At 43.4% G+C, this 21788-nt stretch overlaps 1 protein-coding gene across 14 annotated transcripts in view; it reads right to left on the minus strand.

Annotated features, from left to right (window-relative positions):
• Nucleotides 1-21788, minus strand: part of AP2B1 (adaptor related protein complex 2 subunit beta 1) — a 153867-nt gene that overhangs the window by 88486 nt on the left and 43593 nt on the right. For all 14 annotated transcript variants that reach the window (XM_002719241.5, XM_008271129.4, XM_070061057.1 and 11 more), the window contains exons 8-12: nucleotides 21283-21403; nucleotides 20015-20110; nucleotides 11595-11710; nucleotides 7252-7417; nucleotides 5063-5161 (exon numbers count right to left, since the gene is read on the minus strand). In XM_002719241.5, coding sequence (XP_002719287.1) covers nucleotides 5063-5161; nucleotides 7252-7417; nucleotides 11595-11710; nucleotides 20015-20110; nucleotides 21283-21403 — 598 coding nt within the window. The remainder of the gene's footprint in view (nucleotides 1-5062; nucleotides 5162-7251; nucleotides 7418-11594; nucleotides 11711-20014; nucleotides 20111-21282; nucleotides 21404-21788) is intronic.

The raw sequence follows: 21788 nt of genomic DNA on the forward strand, positions 1-21788 counted from the left end.
CCTTGCCAATAGGCAACCTGAGTTTAGGCCTTTCTGAGTCAGTTTTCTCATCTGTAAAACAAGAATGGTAGGAGTACCAACCCATATTGGGATTGAGTTAATATGAAAAGTGCTTTAAATTAATTTAAAAAAGGGGGGAGAGGGGGCTGGCACTGTGGCGCAGCGGGTTAACGCCCTGGCCTGAAGCGCTGGCATCCCATATGGGCGCTGGTTCGAGACCCAGCTGCTCCACTTCCAATCCAGTTCTCTGCTATCGCCTGGGAAAGCTGTATAAGATGGTCCAAGTCCTTGGGCCCCTGCACCCACATGGGAGACCCGGAAGAAGCTTCTGGATCCTGGCTTCGGATCAGCGCAGCTCTGGCAGTTGAGGCCAATTGGCGAGTGAACCATCGGATGGAAGACCTCTCTCTCTTTCTTTCTCTCTCTCTCTCTCTCTCTCTCTCTCTGCCTCTCCTCTCTCTGTGTAACTCTTTCAAATAAATAAATAAATTTTAAAAAAAAGAAAGGTGCTTATCAGAATGCCTGATACACAGTAGGCACTATACACAAGACTGCTGTTAAGACTCTACACTAGTTCCTGTACTAAAAGTCTAGAAACAAGAATGTCTGATTGTTTTTTATACCTTTCCCTGTCCTGGAGAAAGATTTAGCAAAGTTTATGAGAATACATCTATGGCTAGAGACAATGAATTACAACCAGAGGCAGACAAATGCATGCTAGGGGCCAGAATTGTGGCATAGCAGGTAAAACTGCCACCTGTGATGCTGGCATCTCTTACGGGTACTGGTTTTGAGTCCTGGCTGCTCCACTTCCCAGCCAGCTCCCTGCTAATGGCAGGGAAAAGCAACACAAGATGGCCCAAATGCTTGGGGCCCTGTACCCAAGTGGGAGATCTGGAAGAAGCTCCTGGCTCCCCACTTTTGGCCTGGCTGAACCCTCATGGATGGGACCATCTGGGGAGCTAATCAGTGGATGGGGGGGATCTGTCTCTTCCCCAAACTCTGACTTTCAAATAAATACATCAAGACAGACAGACAGACAGAAAGGAATGAAGGGAGAGAGGGAGGGAGGGGAGAAAAAGAAAAATACATGCCAAAATTACCTACACATTTTCTATAGAAGACTCTTAAACGTGATTCTAAGGTTTAGAACAAGTAGTATGAAAAAGGAACCTCATCAAGTAAGCCACTCAGAAGAGTCAATTACATACCAATACACAGGAAAATCCAAAACTTGCTAGGAATTTGATGAGGCCTCATATTGAAGAAAATACAAACTGGGATAAAAGCTTACAACAGATCCAAAGAGGTATTTTCTCCTAACAACCTTTACTGTATATAGGCTGGCTGCCAGTACCAGTGTAATTCAGTGAAAGCAATTCCATCAGGTGTCAAATACAATGCAGTCCAGGTACATAGTTCCCTATGAATCTGGCTTGATTCAAAGAGGAATTTCAGGCTTATCTGTAAGAACAGTGTGGCATTTGTAGCTTGTAAGCAATCCTCCCAAAATTCTTTATCTAGGCCAAATTTCGTAATTACTAAGCAGCAGTAAAATTGAGTTTGAACTCTAACAAGAATCCAAAAAATAGCTCTCCTATACTTACCATTACATTCTAACACAATAGGTCTTAATAGATAATGGAGGTGGAGATAGGACAGATAACTTGTGGAAACAGAGGAAATGCTAAAAGAAAAAAAATTTGCTTGAGGAGTAGGTTAAGCCTCTGCTTGCGGCACCCTAGCTGCTCCTCTTCCTATCCAGCTCTCTGCTAATGGCCTAGGAAAGCAGTGGAAGATGGCCCAGGTGCTTGGGCCCTTGCACCTGTGTGAGACACCCGGAAGAAGCTCCTGGCTCCTGGCTTTGGAACGGTCCAGCTCCAGCCGTTGTGGCCATTTGGGGAATGAAACAGTGGATGGAAGACCTTCCTCTCTGTCTTCTCCCTCTCTGTCTATAAATCTGCCTCTCAAATAAATATTTTTTAAAAATTTGCTTGAATATTTACAGGTGAGCAGAGAGGGAGCCAGGCCAAAATTCTTAAGAAATTTAGACAGAATGTTAACACTACTACAATTTTATGCTCACTTAAAGGAGTTTAAAATTAAAATATGAACACAGTAGGCCGGCGCCACAGCTCAGTAGGCTAATTCTCTGCCTTGCGGCGCCGGCACACTGGGTTCTAGTCCCGGTCGGGGTGCCGGATTCTGTCCCGGTTGCCCCTCTTCCAGGCCAGCTCTCTGCTGTGGCCAGGGAGTGCGGTGGAGGATGGCCCAAGTGCTTGGGCCCTGTACCCCATGGGAGACCAGGAGAAGCACCTGGCTCCTGCCTTCGGATAGGCGGCCATTGGAGGGTGAACCAACGGCAAAGGAAGACCTTTCTCTCTGTCTCTCTCTCTCTCTCATTGTCCACTCTATCAAAAAAAAAAAAAAAAAAAAAAGAAAAGAAAGAAAAGAAAAGAAAACAGTGCAAAAAATTGTTTTGAATTTATCTATTTTTTCCCCTAAAGATTATTTATTTGAAAGTCAGAATTGGGACTGACTGGTGCTGTGGCACAGCAGGTTAAGCCACTGCCTGCATAGCTGGCATCCCATTTGGGTGCCAGTTTTAGTCCCAGCTGTTTCACTTTCAATCCAGCTCCCTGCTAATGTGCCTGGGAAAGCAGGCCAAAGTCCTTGGGTCTCTGTATCCACATGGGAGACACAGAAGAAGCTCCTAGCTCCTGTCTTCGGCCTGGCCCAGTCCCAGCTGCTGCGGCCATTTGGGGAGTGAGCTAGCAGATGGAAGATCTCTCTCCCTTTCTTTAACTCTGCCTTTCAAACAAATAAATAAACACATCTTTAAAAAAAAAAAAAAGTCAGAATTACACAGATAGAGGGAGATACAGATCTTCCATCTGCTGGTTCACTCCCCAAATGGCCAGGACTGGGCCAGGCCAAAGCCAGGAGCTTCATCCAGGTCTCCCACGTTGAGTAGAGGGGTCCAAGGAATTGAACCGGCACCCATATGGGATGCCAGCACCGCAGGCCACAGCTTAACCCACTGAGCCACAGAATTGGCCCCATGATTTCATCTTAACAGAGATACAAATAGCTTGCAGGGCACTAATCAAGGGTCTAGACACAGGAAGTTGAGAATACTCAATTCAGTATAGATAATATTAAGTAACAACTTCCTTGCCAGTTATGCATATTGTTTTGCATCAGGCAAAGGAAGACAGCTGAAAAAGTTTTAAAAAAAATACTTCAAAGAGCTCTTACAAATAAGTTTTAAAGATGTCAAGTTAATAATAGGAAAAATGACAACTCAGAACTTGGCAGAGTACTATGGTAAGGTTCTGAATTTTCATAGTACACCATTATAAAGAGATGAAAAAGAGAAAAATGATAAATTATCTGAACTAGACTCCATGTGCAGATACATATCTTAACTCAGAGAACGTGGTAAAGCCAGCCTGTTCTAGAATTCAATTAAGAACATTATTAAATCATGACGTACCAATAATCATTACGCTAGCTACCCTAGAAAAAGTATATTGATTTCTTATGGATCCAAAATGGTGACCTATTCTTTAAGGCCAGGTGTCACATTCCTAACATCAGAACCTCTTTTCTTCTAACCAAAAATAACATGTAATTCTAAGGAAGGCCAAAAATATCAAATAATTCAAGGAAGCAGCATGCGTGCTTTAAAATTATCTCCAAGAAAAGGGCAACCCCTATAGCAGCTAGCACCATGAGACCTTGTTGAGCCATCTACCATCTCTACAGTATACTTTCATTTGAAAAGTGCAGCAAAGTCACCCAGGACAACGTATTATCAAACTCAATGTTATTTTGACATAAATACATCCTTCAGGCCGGCGCCGCGGCTCACTAGGCTAATCCTCCACCTTGCGGCGCCGGCACACCAGGTTCTAGTCCCGGTCGGGGCGCCGGATTCTGTCCCGGTTGCCCCTCTTCCAGGCCAGCTCTCTGCTGTGGCCAGGGAGTGCAGTGGAGGATGGCCCAAGTGCTTGGGCCCCTGTCCCTGCATAGAAGACCAGGAGGAAACAACTGGCTCCTGGCTTCGGATCAGTGTAGCTCTGGCCATTGTGGCCATTTGTGGGGTGAACCAATGGAAGGAAGACCTTTCTCTCTGTCTAACTCAGTCAAATAAATTAAAAAAAAAAAAAAACTTTTATTTGTTTTTATTTATTTCAAAGCCAGTGAGAGACAGAAACAGACAGAAGACAGAGATCTTCCATCCACTGGTTCACTCTCCAGATGCCTGCAACAGCTGGGGCTGGGCCAGGAGCTTCAAATTCAATATGGGCCTCCCACACTGGTGGCAGAGACATAACTACTTGAGACATGACCTACTGCTTCCCAGGGTGCACATAAGCAGAAAGCTGAAATTGAAAGCTGAGCCAGGACTAAAGCCAGGTGCTCCAATATGGAATGAGGCACCCCAAGTGGCATCTTACCTGCTGCGCCCAATGCCTGCTCCAAGGAGCAACACTTTTAATATTTTAACAGGATCTAGAGGCTGTATCTTAGGGCCGGCTTTGTGGCGTAGCAGGCTGAACCACTGCCTACAATGCCAGCATCCTATATGAATGCTGGTTTGAGTTCTGGCTTCTCTGCTTCTAAGCTAGCTCCATGCTAATGTGTCATAAACCTTTTATAAAAAATAAGTAAATAAATAAATCTTACATCTCTTTCAATTATAACTTCCTCAAATGGAAATGGCTATCTAGTGTGGCCATTAAGGTGCTGGCTAGGGATGCGTGCACCCCATGTCTGAGTGCCTAAGTTGAAGTTTCAGTGCAGATTTCAAAACCCAGCTTCCTGCTAATGCATACCCTGGGAGGCTGCAGTGGATTGCTCAGCGTTGACTTTGGTAAGAGTGCTTACCACCCATGTGAGAGACCTGCTCCAGGGATTTGGGAAGTAAACCAGTGGATGGGAACAGTCTCTCTCTCTCTCAAATAAACAAAATGTCCCCATGTGAATCTTCAAGTATAATAATTTTCTATAATTTCAAATAATACATATCAATCCATGTTTTTTCCAGATTTCTTACCTGTGTTGCCAAACTCAAAACCTGCTGGACCAACTCTTGTGTTTCTGATGGTTTCTTAAGAAACAGCTTCACTATGGCAGTAAGCAGAGTAAGCTGCACCTAAATAGAGAAAATTTGATAAAGCAGAAGACATTTGTATTTCCTGTCATCATTTCCAAAGTGGTATCTTATCAATTATGAACCAATATAAGTCCTTTCTAATTTTGGTTAAGAAACAAAAGTTGAAACTCAGCTAATTCAACAATAACAGTCAAAGATATTCATTTCAAAAACAAGGGTATTCAACTGAAAACTCACTAGCCTTCTATCCTGAAATTACATTTTGCACAGCAAAAATTCCTTATTCATTTCTCAGCCAGATAATCACATGTACTTTTTAAAATAACTGGAGGTGGGCATTGTAGGTTAAGCAGCCACTGGGGATGCTCACATCCCACATAAGAGGGCCGGTTCAAATCGCCAACTATTTCACTTCTGATCCAGTTCCCTGTTAATGTGCCTGGGAAGGCACTGGATGATGGCTTAAGTATTTAAGTCCTTGCCATCCATGTGGGAGACATGGATGGAGTTCTTGGCTCTTTACTTTGTCCTGGTCCAGCTCCAGCTGTTGTAGCCATTTGTGGAGTGAACCAGTGAGTGGAAGATCTCTTTCACTTTGCCTTTCAAATAAAAATATCTTTTAAAATAATACATGCTAAAATACTGATGGCTATAAAACTAGCTCCTGACCAAGTCTTTTATTATTTAGTGCTATGAAAAGCTACAATTTTGAGACAATTATGGAATCATCTGTCATACTGGAGCAACATCCAAGGCAGTAGAATTATGTCAGATCACAGCTACTGAGTCACAAAATTACTGGCTTGTATACACATTTCTTGTATTATGTCTCTTAAAATCACTATGGTGGGGTATACACATGAACTTCTATTTGCTGTGAGTACAAATACCAAGGAGCTTACTGATGTGTCTGCTTCTCTAGCCTTGTAGCTTTAACTGTGGTAGGGGAGAGTGATGGGCGACAGGAAGGAGTCTATCCTCTCCCTCTTCCTTTCCCTCTCCCTCTCCCTGCAGTTGGAGGTGAAAATCCCTGCTGTATTGAGCCAAACCACTACTAATAGAAATGTATGATCGTTCTTAGTCTATAGGAAATAAAAACTGGTGACTTAGGCTGTAAACCAGTGGTTCTCAAAGTGAGGTTTTGGACCAGGACCTTTTAATTATACAAGTACTTGGATCTATCTCAGACCTACTGAGTCAGACATGGTGGAGACCAGAGGTCCAGAGGCTTTAAAAAGCCTCCAGGTGCTTCTAATCCTCATTAAAGTTTCAGAACCACTGGTCTAAATTTATTACACTAGAAATCAGTATACAAATGAAAAGGGTCATCCCTTTTGGATGAAAAATCAACATGCTACAGGTGGAGAAACCCTAATCTGAAAATCAAAAATCTGAAATGCTCCAAAATCCAAAACTTTTAAAGCACAGACATGACAACACAAGTGGAAAATTCCACACCCAACTTAAAGTGATGGGTTGCAGGGCCGGCGCCGCGGCTCAATAGGCTAATCCTCCACCTAGCGGCGCCGGCACACCAGGTTCTAGTCTTGGTCGGGGCGCCAGATTCTGTCCCGGTTGCCCCTCTTCCAGGCCAGCTCTCTGGGAAGGCAGTGGAGGATGGCCCAAGTGCTTGGGCCCTGCACCCCATGGGAGACCAGGAGGAGCACCTGGCTCCTGCCTTCGGATCAGCGTGGTGTGCTGGCCGCAGCGTGCCGGCCGCGGCGGCCATTGGAGGGTGAACCAACAGCAAAAGGAAGACCTTTCTCTCTGTCTCTCTCTCTACTGTCCACTCTGCCTGTCAAAAAAAAAAGTGATGGGTTGCAGTCAAAATGCATGCATGCTAAAAACATTCTATAAAAATACCTTTAGGCTATGTGTATAAGGTATATGAGACATAAATGAATTTTCTGTTTAGACTTGGATTTCATCCCCAAGATATTTATCTCATTATGTACATGGAAATACTTCAAAGTTTGAAAAAACTCAAAATATGAAATATTTCTTGGTTCTAAGCATTTGGGGTACAGGATGCTCAACCTGAGCATATACATAAATACATACACACTCAAATCTTTACTTTTTCTGAAGTCTTCCCACAGACACAGGACACAGGATGGCTGAAAGTTTACCTGGGTGCTCTCATCATGAAAACCCTCCAGGAAGCTCTCCAGTAACTCATCTGCATTGTCAATTCTCTCAGCATATTCTCCTACAATCCAGATCATAGCCGCTCGAGCATCTGGTTCATCCAGGGAGTCTAAGTTCTCACACAGAGTGGCGATGATACTTTCATACCTGAAGCAACAAGAGACTATGGTTACTGAGGACAAAACAAAGAACACATTTCAGAGTTAAAGTTAAAAGCAAACCATGAACAAGGGATCCTAAAACAAGCCACCAAACTAGAAAAGCTTTTATAGTTAAGAAAATATATAAGTATTAAGTCAGAAGATTATAATTAGCTTTCAATTTTTTTAAAAGATTTATTTTATTATATTTGAAAGGCAGAATTACAGATAGAGAGAGAGAGAGAGAGAGAGAGAGAGATTGATTGATTGATTTTCTGCTGGTTTGCTCCCCAAATGGCTCTAACAGCCAGGGTTGGGCCAGGCTGAAACCAGGAGTGAGGAGCTTCATCCAGGTCTCCCACATGAGTGTGGGGACCCAAGCACTTGAGACATCTTCTGCTGCTTCCCCAGGCATATTAGCAGGGAGTTGGATCAGAAGTGGAGCAGCCGGTACTCAAACTGGCACCCAAATGGGATGTCAGTATAGCAGGCAGTGGCTTAACCTGTTATACCACAATGCCAGCTGTTCAATTATGCTTTAAGACTTAACTCATAAACTTTTATTAAAACTCATCAGGTATTATTTCTCAAGGGAAAATAAACCTGTGGTTGTTAAGATACTACAACTACTTGGTATTCTAGTAATCTTTCTTACAACTAGATCGAGAATTTTCCTATTATTCCATTTGACTTCATTCTAGAGAGGAAGAGAAATCTTTACTTTTAGAAAAATGGAGTTAGAAAACAACAATTTTCAGATAATTTTGTCCCTTAATCCACTTACCTCTCCTTTAAAAAATTATTTATTTGAAAGGCAGAGTTGCAGAGAGAGAGGGAGAGACAGATCTTCCAATTGGCCACAACAGCCAGATCTGGACCAGGATGAAGCCCAGGAGCTTCTTCCAGGTCTCCCACAGGGGTACAGGGGCCCAACCACTTCGGCAATCTTTTGCTACTTTTCCAAGCAGTTAGCAGGGAGCTGGATCAGAAATTGAGCAGCCAGTACATGAATTGACACCCACAGGGGATGCTAGCATTGCCTAAACCTCCTATGCCACAATGCCCCTTATCTCTCCTTTTTATAACAGGTATGGTTATGTTCTTTCTTCTCGAAGCACAAACAAAAATATTTCTCCAAAGGAAGAAATAACTCAAAAATTTATTATTATTTTTATAGACATGTTAAAACCATCTATCTGGCTAACATGATTGTAAACATCAGAATGATACATATAATAAATTAGAAGCAAACAACTGAATAGTACACTTGTCTGCCCTACTTCCACTGATTAAACCAGACTCCTGATTGCTTTCTTAGAACTGTCATGACCCCTTAATAACAAAAACAAAATGCATTTGTCTTCTTATTTCATACTATGTAACTAATACAGCATCATACTTAATTAAGAAATTGAAAAACCCAATCCTCAGGGGGCCAGTGCTGTGGCTCAGTGGACTGGGCCTCTGCCTGCAGTGCCAACATCCCACATGGGTGCCAGTTCATGTGTTGGCTGCTCCTCTTTCAATCTGGCTCTCTGCTGTGGCCTGGGAAGGCAGTGGAGGATGGCCTAGGTGCTTGGGTCCCTGTGCTGGCGTGGAAGACCTGGAGTAGGCTCCTAGCTCCTGTCTTTAGATGATCCCAGCGCCGGTTGCTACAGCCATTTGGGGATGAGCCAGCGGATGGAGGACCTTTCTCTCTGTCTTTCCCTCTGTCTATTATTCTACCTTTCAAATAAACAAAATCTTAAAAAAAAAAAAAAAAAAAATCCTTCTCTTTTCTGGGAGAATGGCAAAAATATATGGTCTCTTCTTCAAAAACACCATTTCTAAAATTTTTAGAAATATATACAATGCTTAATACACCATTACTTTGCCAAAATATTTTTACTAATTCTTTTTTTAAAAGATTTATTAATTATTTTGAAAGGCAGAGTTACAAAGAGACAGAGGCAGAGAGAGAGAAAGAGAGATAGAAAGAGATGGGTCTTCTATCCACTGGTTTACTCCCCAAATGGCCACAATGGTCAGAGCTAGGCCAATCTGAAGCCAGGAGCCAGGAGCCTCCTCTGGGTCTCCCATGCAGGTGCAGGGGCTGAAGGACTTGGGTCATCTTCTACTGCTTTCCTAGGCCATAGCAGGGAGCAGGATTGGAAGTGGAGCAGCCAGGACTCAAACCAGCACCCATATGGGATGCCAGCACTGGGGGCAGCATTCTTACGGCTATACCACAGAGCCTGCCCTTCCACTAATTCTTGAGCATACCACCAAGCCAACTTACTACATTATCTTTAAGACTAATCAGGAGCTTCAGCAAAGCTATCTCTATTACTGTAAAAGCAAAATGAGATTTCATTGTTATTTCACTGTTTCAGATTCTTCAATTGCTTGCTTTCATCATCTAACCTAGGACACTAACATCCCATATCAGAGTGCCCTGGGTTTGAGCTTCAGCTCTACTCCAGATTCCAGCTTCCTGCTGCCGCACACCCTGCAAAGTGTCAGGTGACAGTTCAGCTGAGTCCCTGACATCCATGTGGGAGACCTAGACTGCATTCCCAGCAAACTGATTTGGCCTATTTTTAATTAATTAACTAATTAACTTCATTTGAAAGGCACAGCTACAGACAGAGAGATCTTCTATCTGCTGTTTCACTCTCTAAATACCTGCAACAGCCAAGACTGGGCCAAGTCAAAGCCAGGAGCCAGAAGCTTTATCCAGGTCTCTCACATGGGTGTCAGGGACATAAGTACTTGAGCCATCACTTGCTGCCTCCCGGGGTGCACAATGGCAGAATGCTGGAATTGGTAGTGGAGGCAGGACTCAATTCCAGGCACTCTGATATGGGATGTTGCTTCCCATGGGGCAGCTTAACAGCTATGCCTCGATAGCCACCCCTAGGTATTCTCGTTAACGGCAACTTCACCATCAAAGATTCTGGTTGGGGTCTATGCATTTGGTGCAGCCATTAAGCTGGTATTTGGGATGTCTAAATTCCATATTGGAGTGTGCAGGTTCAACTGCCAGTTCTACTCCCAATTCCAGCTTCCTGCTAATGTGCATCTGGTAGGCAGTGAATGACGGCTCAAGTAATTGAGTCCCTGCCACCCATGTGGGAGACCTGGATTGAGATCCAGGCTTCTGGGCTGGTCCAACCCTAGCTGTTCTGGGCATTTGTGAGTGAACTAGCGGATGGGGGATCTCTCTCTGCCTTTCAAATAAATTTTTAAAAAACTAAAAAATAATATAAAAATACAGTACAAACAAAATGTTTTTAAATTTTTATTTGATAGGTAGAGTTAGAGACAGTGAGAGAGACAGAGAGAAAGGTCCTCCTTCCATTGGTTCACTCCCCTAATGGCCACCACGGCCGGTGCTGCGCCAGGAGCCAGGTGCCAGGTGCTTCCTCCCGGTCTCCCATGCAGGTGCAGGGACCCAAGCACCTGGGCCATCCTCCACTGCCCTCCTGGGCCACAGCAGAGAGCTGGACTGGAAGAGGAGCAACCAGGACTAGTACCCGGTGCCCCAACCGGGACGAGAACCCGGGGTGCCGGCGCCACAGGCAGATGATTAGTCAAGTGAGCCATGGCGCCGGTCACAAAATGCTTTTTTTTAAAAACAAAGAATCTGGTTATGTTAACCATAAAATATATTAATTTATCATGTATATTCAGGCAGGTTTTCATTTCTTTTAAAGTAATAAAGCAGAGTGAAAATTCAAACTTTAGTTAAAAAGAGTACTTCTCGGCCGGCGCCGCGGCTCACTAGGCTAATCCTCCACCTTGCGGCGCCGGCACACTGGGTTCTAGTCCCGGTTGGGGCACCAGATTCTGTCCCGGTTGCCCCTTTTCCAGGCCAGCTCTCTGCTGTGGCCAGGGAGTGCAGTGGAGGATGGCCCAAGTGCTTGGGCCCTGTACCCCATGGGAGACCAGGATAAGTACCTGGCTCTTGCCATCGGTTCAGCGTGGTACGCCGGCCGCAGCGCGCCGGCCGCAGCGGCCATTGGAGGGTGAACCAACGGCAAAGGAAGACCTTTCTCTCTGTTTCTCTCTCTCTCACTGTCCACTTTGCCTGTCAAAAAAAAAAAAAAAAAAAGAGAGTACTTCTTACCAGCCAATTACAAAGCACTTTACTTAAACATTTCCTAACTGATTTTAGAAAAGGAGATAGCAGCACTTGGACGTACTTGTTAGGGTATTTGCGGAAGATGTCCCTGATGACAACAATCGCCTCTTGGACCACATAATTTACTTTGGTCTGGATTAGATCAAGCAACGTGCTGACACAGCGCTCTGCTGATTGCTGGAAGAGGAACATAAAAAATGAGAAGTCAGATAATCTATCTAGTGATACTATTTCAACATGAAGAAAAAAATAAGTTTGAAACATACACTTGTATCAACTAAAGAAAACAATCATGACCTTAATTTGATGCTGGGTTATCTTATGTAAATCAACAGCAGTTCTAAATACCTCAAATCTTGCTCATTACAAAATATATTGAGAGATTAGTCGATTCAAATCTCTTGGGGAAAAAAAATCTCTTGGACAGCCAGGAGAACAGAAATGATAACAAAGAATAAGCCAAGATGAGGCAAGAATAAAAATTCAAAATTAAACCAAGCAGAACATCTTTAACTGGAGTTCATGGATGAATGGAGACAGCAGAGAGTGTCTTTACATTTCTTGAAACAAATTTGCCAGATTGTGTATAAGCATATAAGCATATTCTTTAAGGAGAAGACCCACCTCTCTCATTCTGTTTTTCATAGCTACCCATAATCTAAATCTCTTTATAAGTTCTTTCAAATTAATTAATTAAATATAAAAAGACTCTAAGAACTACTAAACAATTTACCATTTTTTGAGTTACGTAAGTTATACATGGAATTTAATCTTTTATCAATTAAGAAAATATGGAAGAAAGTAAGTAACAAAAAATGTATTGACATGGTAAGTTTCAATTTTCCAAAGCAAGATGATTCTAGGGACCAGCATTGTGGCACAAGGGGTTAATCCACTGCCTCCAGGGCCAGTATCCCATATGGGTGCTGCTTCAAGTCCTGGCTGCTCCACTTCCAATCCAGCTCCCTGTTAATGTGCTTGAGAAAGCAGCAGAGGACGGCCCAAGATTTTGGGCCCTGCACCTACATGGGAAACCAGGATGGAGTTCCCAGCTCCTGGCTTTGGCCTGGCCCAGCCCCAGACATTGTGGCCATTTGGAAAGTGAACCAGCAGGTTATCTTTCTCTCTCTGTAACTCTGCCTTTCAAACAAATATTTAAAAGAGATAGAGAAAGATATGATTCTAGAAGAATAAGCTTGAAAATCAAGAACTGATCTGTCATATATTAAAATGTACTATTATGGATCACTTCATTATATATCTCCTGATAAGATGCCATAGGAAATACACAGCATCATCCAAGAGGTATTCTAACCAAAAGAACAAAGGAACACACAAGGAATATATAAGAATTATTATTAGTTTTGTATATGGTAATGGTATCATGATAATGGCTTTTTTTTTTTTTAAGATTTATTTGTTTATTCATTTGAGAGGTAGAGCTACAGACAGAGGGAGAGACAGAGATCTTCTATCCGCTAGTTCACTCCCCAAAGAGCTGCAACAGCTAGAGCTGAGCTGATCCGAAGCCAGGAGCTTCTAGTGGGTCTCCCACATGGGTGCACTTTGGCCATCTTCTACTGCTTTCCCAAGCCATCAGCAGGGAGCTGGATCAGAAGTGGAGCAGCTGGGACATGAACTGGCACCCATATGGGATGCCAGCAACGCAGGTGGCGGCTTTACCAGCTACACCACAGAGCTGGCCCTGACAATGGCTTTTTAAAAGGACCTTACAGGAGTCGGCATAGTGGTACAATGCGTTAAGCTGCTATCCGAAGTGCCAGCATCCTATATGAGCACCAATTCAAGTCTCCACTGTCTATGTGTCCTGGAAAGCAGTGGAGGATGGACCAAATCCTTGGGCCCCTGAACAGAGACTGACTAGGAAGAAGCTCCTGGCTCCTGGTTTCAAATCAGCCCAGCTCCAGCTGCTGTGGCCATCTGGGGAGTGAACAAGTGGATGGAAGATCTTTCTACCTCTTTGTAACTCTGCCTTTGAAATAAACAAATAATATTTTTTTAAATGTCAAAGGACCTTATGTATACACTGGATACTCCAGTGAGATGACACCTGGAATTTGCGGTAAAATACAATAGTGGCTGGCGCCGTGGCTCACTAGGCTAATCCTCTGCCTTGCGGCGCCGGCACACCAGGTTCTAGTCCCAGTCGGGGCACCGGATTCTGTCCCGGTTGCCCCTCTTCCAGGCCAGCTCTCTGCTGTGGCCTAGGAGTGCAGCAGAGGATGGCCCAAGTGCTTGGGCCCTGTACCCCATGGGAGACCAGGAGAAGCACCTGGCTCCTGCCTTCAGATCAGTGCGGTGCGCCAGCCTCAGCGCGCCGGCTGCGGCGGCCATTGGAGGGTGAACCAACATCAAAGGAAGAACTTTCTCTCTCTCTCTCACTATCCACTCTGTCAAAAAAAAAAAAAAAAAAAAGAAATACAATAGTAATTCACCCTCTGTGAAGGGGAAAAGAAAATGAAGAGATAAAACGAAACAGCAATATGGTGACATATGCTCAAGATGGATTATGTGTACATAACAGCTTATTATTCAATCTGACCTTATTGTATACCTGAAAATTTCTTTAATAAAATCTAAGACAATAATTTAAATCACCCTAAGGAATTTAATAAAAACAAAATTGCACCTTTAGTCATTATGCGAAGTCTTACACATATAATAACTGCTTCACCATGAAATGATTCTGCAATTTTAAATGTATTTTTGTCCACTCTATTTATTTCCTCTATTTTATTCATTTTTCAGCTAGTAATTCTTATGCTAAGTTATTACAACAAGAAAACAGTTGAAAAAATTGAAGTATGTTATGATAAATTAGAAAATTCATAGGCTGGGGCCAGTGCTGTGGCACAGTGGTTTATTCTTGCACCTGCAGTACCAGTATCCCATATGGCTGCTGGTTCTAGTCCTGGCTGTTTCATTTCCAATCGAGCTCTCTGTTATGGCCTGGGAAAACAGTAGAAGATGGTCCAAGTCCTTGGGCCTCTCTGTACCTACGTGGGAGACCAGGAATAAGCAACTGGCTTATAAATCTTTTTTTTTTTTTTTTTTTTTTTTTGACAGGCAGAGTGGATAGTGAGAGAGAGAGACAGAGGGAAAGGTCTTCCTTTTGCCGCTGGTTCACCCTCCAATGGCCGCCACGGCCAGTGCGCTGCGGCCAGCGCACCGCACTGATCCGAAGGCAGGAGCCAGGTGCTTTTCCTGGTCTCCCATGGGGTGCAGGGCCCAAGCACTTGGGCCATCCTCCACTCTGGCTTATAATTCTTAAAAAAATTAAAATATAAAGAAAGGGAGAAAGGGAGAGAGAGAGAGAGAGAGAAAGAGAGAGAGAGAGAGAGAAGGAAAGAGAGAGAGAGAGAGAGAATGAATCCAGGAAAGAGTCATGATGTAACCTTCGAACAGTAACATTGAAGGACGCCCACTATACAGTAAGTTAAAAAAAAGTCGATCACAAAATTAAAGAAACAGCATTATTTAGGAGTTGGCATTGTGCAGAATAACAGAAACAAATAACAGAAAGTTAAGCCTCTGCCTGCAGTGCCAGCATCCTCTATGGGCACTAGAGTCCCAGCTGCTCCACTTCTGATCCAGCTCCAAGCTAATGTGCCTGGAGAAGGAACAGAACATGGCCCAAGTCCCTGGGACCCTCCTGCATCCCTGTGGGAGACTGAGAAGAAACTCCTGGTTCCTGGCTTTGGATTAGCCCAGCTCTGACCGTTGTGGCCATTTGGAGAGTGAACCAGTGAATGGAAGATTCTCTCTCTCTCCTCTGAGTATTTCTGCCTTTTAATTAAATAAATAAATCTTTAAAAACAAAAAAGAAGAAATAGCATTTATAATATGAATGCATTTTTATAAAAAAAAAAAAAAGCTTGTGTGTATGAAGTACTATAATTCAGTATGAGGCATCTTTCTTCTGCCAAGGGCCATTTATAACATCATTTAGATATTTATAACATCATTTGTGGGCCACACAAAATAATCCACTTAAAAATCAGCCTGCCGTAGATTTACTGAATTTTGAATCTCACCTGCAGTTGACTCAGCAATGCCAGACCAAATGATTTCACAGATCTTATATACCTGCAGGCCATAAACTTTCTACCCCTGGACTCTATAAACAAAGATTTCAAAATCCTATCTGCCAATTCATGTCCACTGCATCTCTGGGAGGGTCAAGGGGTAGGGGAAGCACAGTGTCCTATCGGTGTTTAACTTGTCTTTTATTATTATTATTATTATTTTTTTTTTTGACAGGCAGAGTGGACAGTGAGAGAGAGAGGCAGAGAGAAAGGTCTTCCTTTGCCGTTGGTTCACCCTCCAATGGCCGGCGCACCGCGCTGATCCGATGGCAGGAGCCAGGTACTTATCCTGGTCTCCCATGGGGTGCAGGGCCCAAGCACCTGGGCCATCCTCCACTGCACTCCCTGGCCACAGCAGAGAGCTGGCCTGGAAGAGGGGCAACCGGGACAGAATCCGGCACCCCAACCAGGACTAGAACCCGGTGTGCCAGCGCCGCAAGGCGGAGGATTAGCCTAGTGAGCTGCGGCACCAGCCTTGTCTTTTATTTTACGTCTTTCCCTTAAGAAGAAAAAATTGTTTGCTCTTGAATTAAGAAATGATCTTTACTTGGAAAACTAAAAAGTGTCAGGATTTTACTCATCTCCTCACAGTCATGATAAAAATATTAATTCCAACTCTTGAGGACACCTGAACTTTCCAACAGGCCCTGTTCTCTTAGCTAAACAATTAAAATTCATGTTTTCATGTTTATCCTATCTTTCAAATCAACTACACAATTAAAAAGGACAACCTGCCCTGAAAATAAGAGGCAGGTCAGTTTAGAGGCTGTCCAGAGGGTTCACTACAACCCCCTGCTGCTGCTGCTCCCTGTCCCAGGCATGAGTTAGCAGCAGCAGGCACTCTTAGCCTCTCCCCGCTCCAGTAACTGTGTTTAGGTTTCCATGCAACTCTCAAACTGATCACTTTCAGGACTGAAACAGTTCTAGGACAAATCTGGGCGAGCTGAGACAACTGCACTAGGTATTAAGACAGGATTCTAGCCGGCGACGCAGCTCAATAGGCTAATCCTCCACCTAACGGCACTGGCACACCGGGTTCTAGTCCCGGTCGGGGCACCGGATTCTGTCCCGGTTGCCCCTCTTCCAGGCCAGCTCTCTGCTATGGCCCGGGAGTGCAGTGGAGGATGGCCCAGGTGCTTGGGCCCTGCACTCCATGGGAGACCAGGAGAAGCACCTGGCTCCTGCCATCGGATCAGCGTGGTGCGCCGGCCACAGCGTGCCGGCCGTGGCGGCCATTGGAGGGTGAACCAATGGCAAAAGGAAGACCTTTTTCTCTCTCTCTCTCACTGTCCACTCTGTCAAAAAAAAAAAAAAAAAAAAAAAAAAAAGGACAGGATTCTTGAATGGTGATCTCAAGTTTCCTGGGAAATTTCACTCCCCACAGACTCCCAAAAAGGCACTATTAGTCAAAGGAAGAAGTGAAAGCAATCAGATGCTTGTTCCTTCCAGAAGACCTTTCACTGGTTACAGGACTTAGCCCTAACAGCCTGTCAGAATCTAAATGCTTTGAAAACACTTTCTAGTAATTCCAGGGCTAGAAAATCTCTTTTAACTTCAGAACAGAATTTTCCATTACTTTTTAAAGATTTGTCAGAGAGGTCAATAACAACAGCTTGATAGAACAGATGGTTATCTACATTAAGGAAGAGCACAAAAGATCTCATTTTATGCTACCCAAATCTCTAAACACTGTCTACATTAACAGTAAGTAGACAGATGGTGATATCGCAATTTTTTACCCCCCCAAAAAAAGTAAGTATGTGAAATACCACGACAAAAACATGTAACGTATCAAGAACCAGCATCCGGCAACAAACATTCCCATTTCTCAAATGGAGCAAGAAAATGTATTAAATATCTAAAACAGCTAAGCCAATAGGATCAGGAGTACAAACTAGGATTAATCAACTTCTCACTATTAAACTGGTCTACTAAATTATTTATCAGTGGTAAATTGAAGCAACATTAACTTGAGTAACAAGGAAGGTCAAGTAGGAACCTGAGTATCACTGAAGCTTCTCTGAGGCAGTATCTGCTTCCTTCTGTTCCCATGAAGCACCACTGGTCATACTGTACAAATTACTTTAGTATCCTTGAGAAGTCATATGGCCCAACTCTCTGACTCAAATAAGCAGGACTATGTATATCATGTAGCAGGAAGAAATATGGGGCACTGAACCCTTAATAACAAAGAACAAAGGATATTATTAATTTCAGCACATCTTTGAATGAGGAAAATAATGGAGAACTAGTGCCTGATGAAGCAGGGCAATACAAATTATAGTCCAAAATACCTACTGTAGGCTGCAGGCAACCTAGAAACCAATCTGCCCTCTCAGACCAGAGAATTTCTTCAAGATGCCTTCCAAGCCAAAGTCAACTCCCTGCCCAAAAGAAGAAACCCTGCTAGAGGACAGGTGATCAGAGCAGTGGTTAGGAAGCCACTTGGGACACCTGCATCCTATACCACAGCACTGAATCGGAGTCCTGACTCCAGTTCAGATTGTATTTTCTGCTAATACACATGTGGGGAGGCAGCAGGTGATGGCACCAAGTAAGTCAGGTCTCTGCCACCCATGTTGGAGACCTGGATTAAGTTCCAGTTCTGGCCCAAACCCAGCTGTTCTAGGCATCTGAGGAGTAACCTGGGAACAGAAGAACTTTCCCTCACTCTGTTTGTCTTTCAAATAAATAAACTACAAATTAATTTTAAAGAACTTAAACAAAATATGCTAGTCTACAACTCTTCCAAGGCACACAGAAGTCCTAATCGGGGCTGGCAATGTGGCATAGCGGGTAAAAGCCACCACCTCCAGTGCCGGCATTCCATATGGGTGCCAGTTCGAGTCCCAGCTGCTCCACTTCCCATCCAGATCTCTTCTATGGCCTGAGAAAGCAGTAGAGGATGGCCCAACTCCTTGGGCTCCTGCACCAACATTAGGGACCCAGAAGAAGCTCCTGGTTTCTGGCTTCAGATCAGCTCAGCTCTGGCCATTGTGGTCATTTGGCGAGTGAACCAGCAGATGGAAGACCTCTCTCTCTCTCTCTCTCTGGCTCTATGTCTCCCTCTTTCAAGTAAATAAAATAAATTAAAAAAAAATAAGTCCTAATCAACTAATTTTTTAGTTACCTAAATCTTAAATATAAATGGACTGTACTTTACAACATGTGTGGTATATATATATATCAATATTTAACATTATATACACAATGAACCCATCATCATAAAAGTCAAATTCAAACTGCAGAAAAAAAAAAAAAAAAAAAAACTCATCATCAGAGAATGAAGAAGATACTGCGATCCCTCCCCCTTCCCAAAAAAAGAAATGCTATGAAAATAGTATCAATAACAAGAAATCGCAATGAGGCCAGACTATATATGGAATGATGGGCAGAGGTCAAAAAGGCAATCAGTCAGACTGGAGCAAAAAAGAAACAGACTAAAAGAGAAAAGGATGCAAGATGAAAGAATTATAGATTTTAATATTTGCGGCCAGCGCCGCGGCTTACTAGGCTAATCCTCCGCCTGCGGCACTGGCACCCCAGGTTCTAGTCCTGGTTGGGGCGTCGGATTCTGTCCCGGTTGCTCCTCTTCCAGTCCAGCTCTCTGCTATGGCCCGGGAAGGCAGTGGAGGATGGCATAAGACCTTGGGCCCTGCACCCGCATGGGAGACCAGGAGAAGTACCAGACTCCTGGCTTCGGATTGGCGTAGTGCACCGGCCATGGCGGCCATTTGGGGGGTGAACCAACGGAAGGAAGACCTTTCTCTCTGCCTCTCTCTCTCACTGTCTAACTCTGCCTGTCCAAAAAAATAAAAAACAATAAAAAAAAATTGCTTCAGGAGCTGGAAGACAGGGGTAAAGTAAGACCTGCAATTCAAGGGAAAATGGCAATTAAAGTATCTCTGGAAAATCCAAAATGCTCTAATATGAAACTGCAACCACTTAATACTGTCTTGATCCTAAGTTTTAACAAATTCATAAAATGTGTAAGCTTTGCAAGCCTAGAGTTTATAGAACAAGAAAAAAAGGCACATCTTAATTTACCAATATAACTGGACAAAACCCCTTATGAAGTAACTACACTGGATCTCAGGAAAGAGAAGTGGGAATGGTTTACTATATGAATTAAGTTTCTTAGACAAAAAAGTTAACATAAAAAGTCTATAATTTATAAATCAATAAATAATATTACTTAGAGATATGGAAGTAATCAAAACAATAAAACAATAGAATTAGACCAGGAACAACTGTTTTTCACTAAAAATTCAAGATTTTAACTTTTTAAAAAATCTTGATAAACTTTAAAAATGTATTTTAAAGAAAACATGCAGAACCCCACACTGCATAATCACAGCTACCATCAGACACTTGCCTCCACCTTGATGGCACATCGTCCAATGGCCCGCACAGCTTTTCGAACGAAGTCAACATCCACCTCTGTGGCATATTCTTTCAGCTCTGCCAGAACCTGATAAAATCCAAGAAGTGGATAATTATTATGGATTCTCAAACAATAATCTTGTGGCCTCACTTCTTCTAGAGGTCAGACCTTAAGGTCTAAGTCACTGGGGCCTGTGCTGTGGTATAGTAGGTAAAGCATCCACCTGTGGTGCTGGTATCCCATATGGGTTCAAGTCCTGGCTGCTCCACTTCTGATCCAGCTCTCTGCTATGGCCTGGGAAAGCACTAGAAAATGGCCCAAGTCCTTGGGCTCCTGCACCAGTGTGAGACACCCCAGAAGAAGTACCTGGTTCCTGGCTTCAGATCAGCGCAGCTCCACCCACTGTGGCCATTTGGGGAGTAAACCAGTAGATGGAAGACCTCTCTCTCTGTAACTCTACCTCTTAAGTAAAGAAATAAATCTTTAAAAAAAAAAAAAGAAAAGAAAAGAAGAAGAAGAAGAAGAAAATCTAACTCATTGGGGCCAGCGAAGTGGCTTAATGGGTTAAGCCACCACCTACACCAAAAGCATCCCATGGGGGCACAGGTTCAAGTTCCAGCTGCTCCTCTTCTGATCTAGCACTCTGCTAATGTGTCTGGGAAAGCAGCAGAGGATGGCCCAAATGTTTGGGCCCCTGCACCTACACAGGAAGCCTGGAAGAATCTCGGGGCTTTCACCTGGCCCAGCCCTGGTCATTGCAGCCATTTGGGGAATGAAGCAGTGGATGGAAGACCTCTCTTTCTCTCTCCCTCTCTATTTAACTCTGCCTTTCAAGTAAATAAAAAATAAATCTTTAAAAAAAAAAAAAAAGATCTGGGGCTGGCGCTGTGGCATAGCAGGTAAAGGCGCGGCCTGCATTGTCGGCATCTCATATGGGCACTGGTTCGAGTTCCGGCTGTTCCACTTCTGATCCAGCTCTCTGCTATGGCCTGGAAAAGCAGTAGGAGATGGCCCAAGTCCTTGGGCTCCTGCACCAGCATGGGAAACCTGAAAGAAGCTCCTGGCTCCTGGTTTCAGATCGGCACAGTTCCGGCCGTTGTGGCCATCTGGGGAGTGAACCAGCAAATGGAAAACCTCTCTCTCTCTGCCTCTCCTCTCTCTGTGTAACTCTGACTTTGAAATAAATAAACAAATCTTAAAAAAAAAAAAAAAAAAAAAAATCTATGTCATGATAAACCTGAGTGTGCTTAAAGTCTGACCTGAGCAATATTGGCTTGGGATGCCAAACGAATCATGATGTCCAACTTCTCTAGTTTAACATAGATGGGATCGTTGTACTTCACAAAGAAGACTTTGATTTCTTGCTTCAAGATTTCAGGCCTGTGGTACACAGAAACACAGAAAGGAAGGTGAAGGCTTACACTGATATCCTTCTGAATTATACTGGTATCTAATATCTGTGCCTCTTTGCCCTCTTTCTACTCTCTCCAGGAAAAAAACTCATATAGTTCCTCTGTACTCCTCCAGTCTTATCAGTTCCATCTGGCAGATCGTTGTACCCTTTTTAGACATCAGAGGATATGTTGCCTTGAAAAACTGTTAGCAGAACAATCACAGTCTGGTTCTAGTTTTAGTAGTTTTATAGCCTGAGCCATATCACGTAGAAAAAGACCCTTCCAAAAACAAACTGGGCTGTAGAGTAATACCAGGCATTTATTATAGGAACACAAAAATGTTGACTGTTAGCCTACTGATTCTAGGCAAG

The sequence above is a fragment of the Oryctolagus cuniculus genome, chromosome 17, assembly GCF_964237555.1.
Source record: "Oryctolagus cuniculus chromosome 17, mOryCun1.1, whole genome shotgun sequence".
Lineage (NCBI taxonomy): Eukaryota > Metazoa > Chordata > Mammalia > Lagomorpha > Leporidae > Oryctolagus > Oryctolagus cuniculus.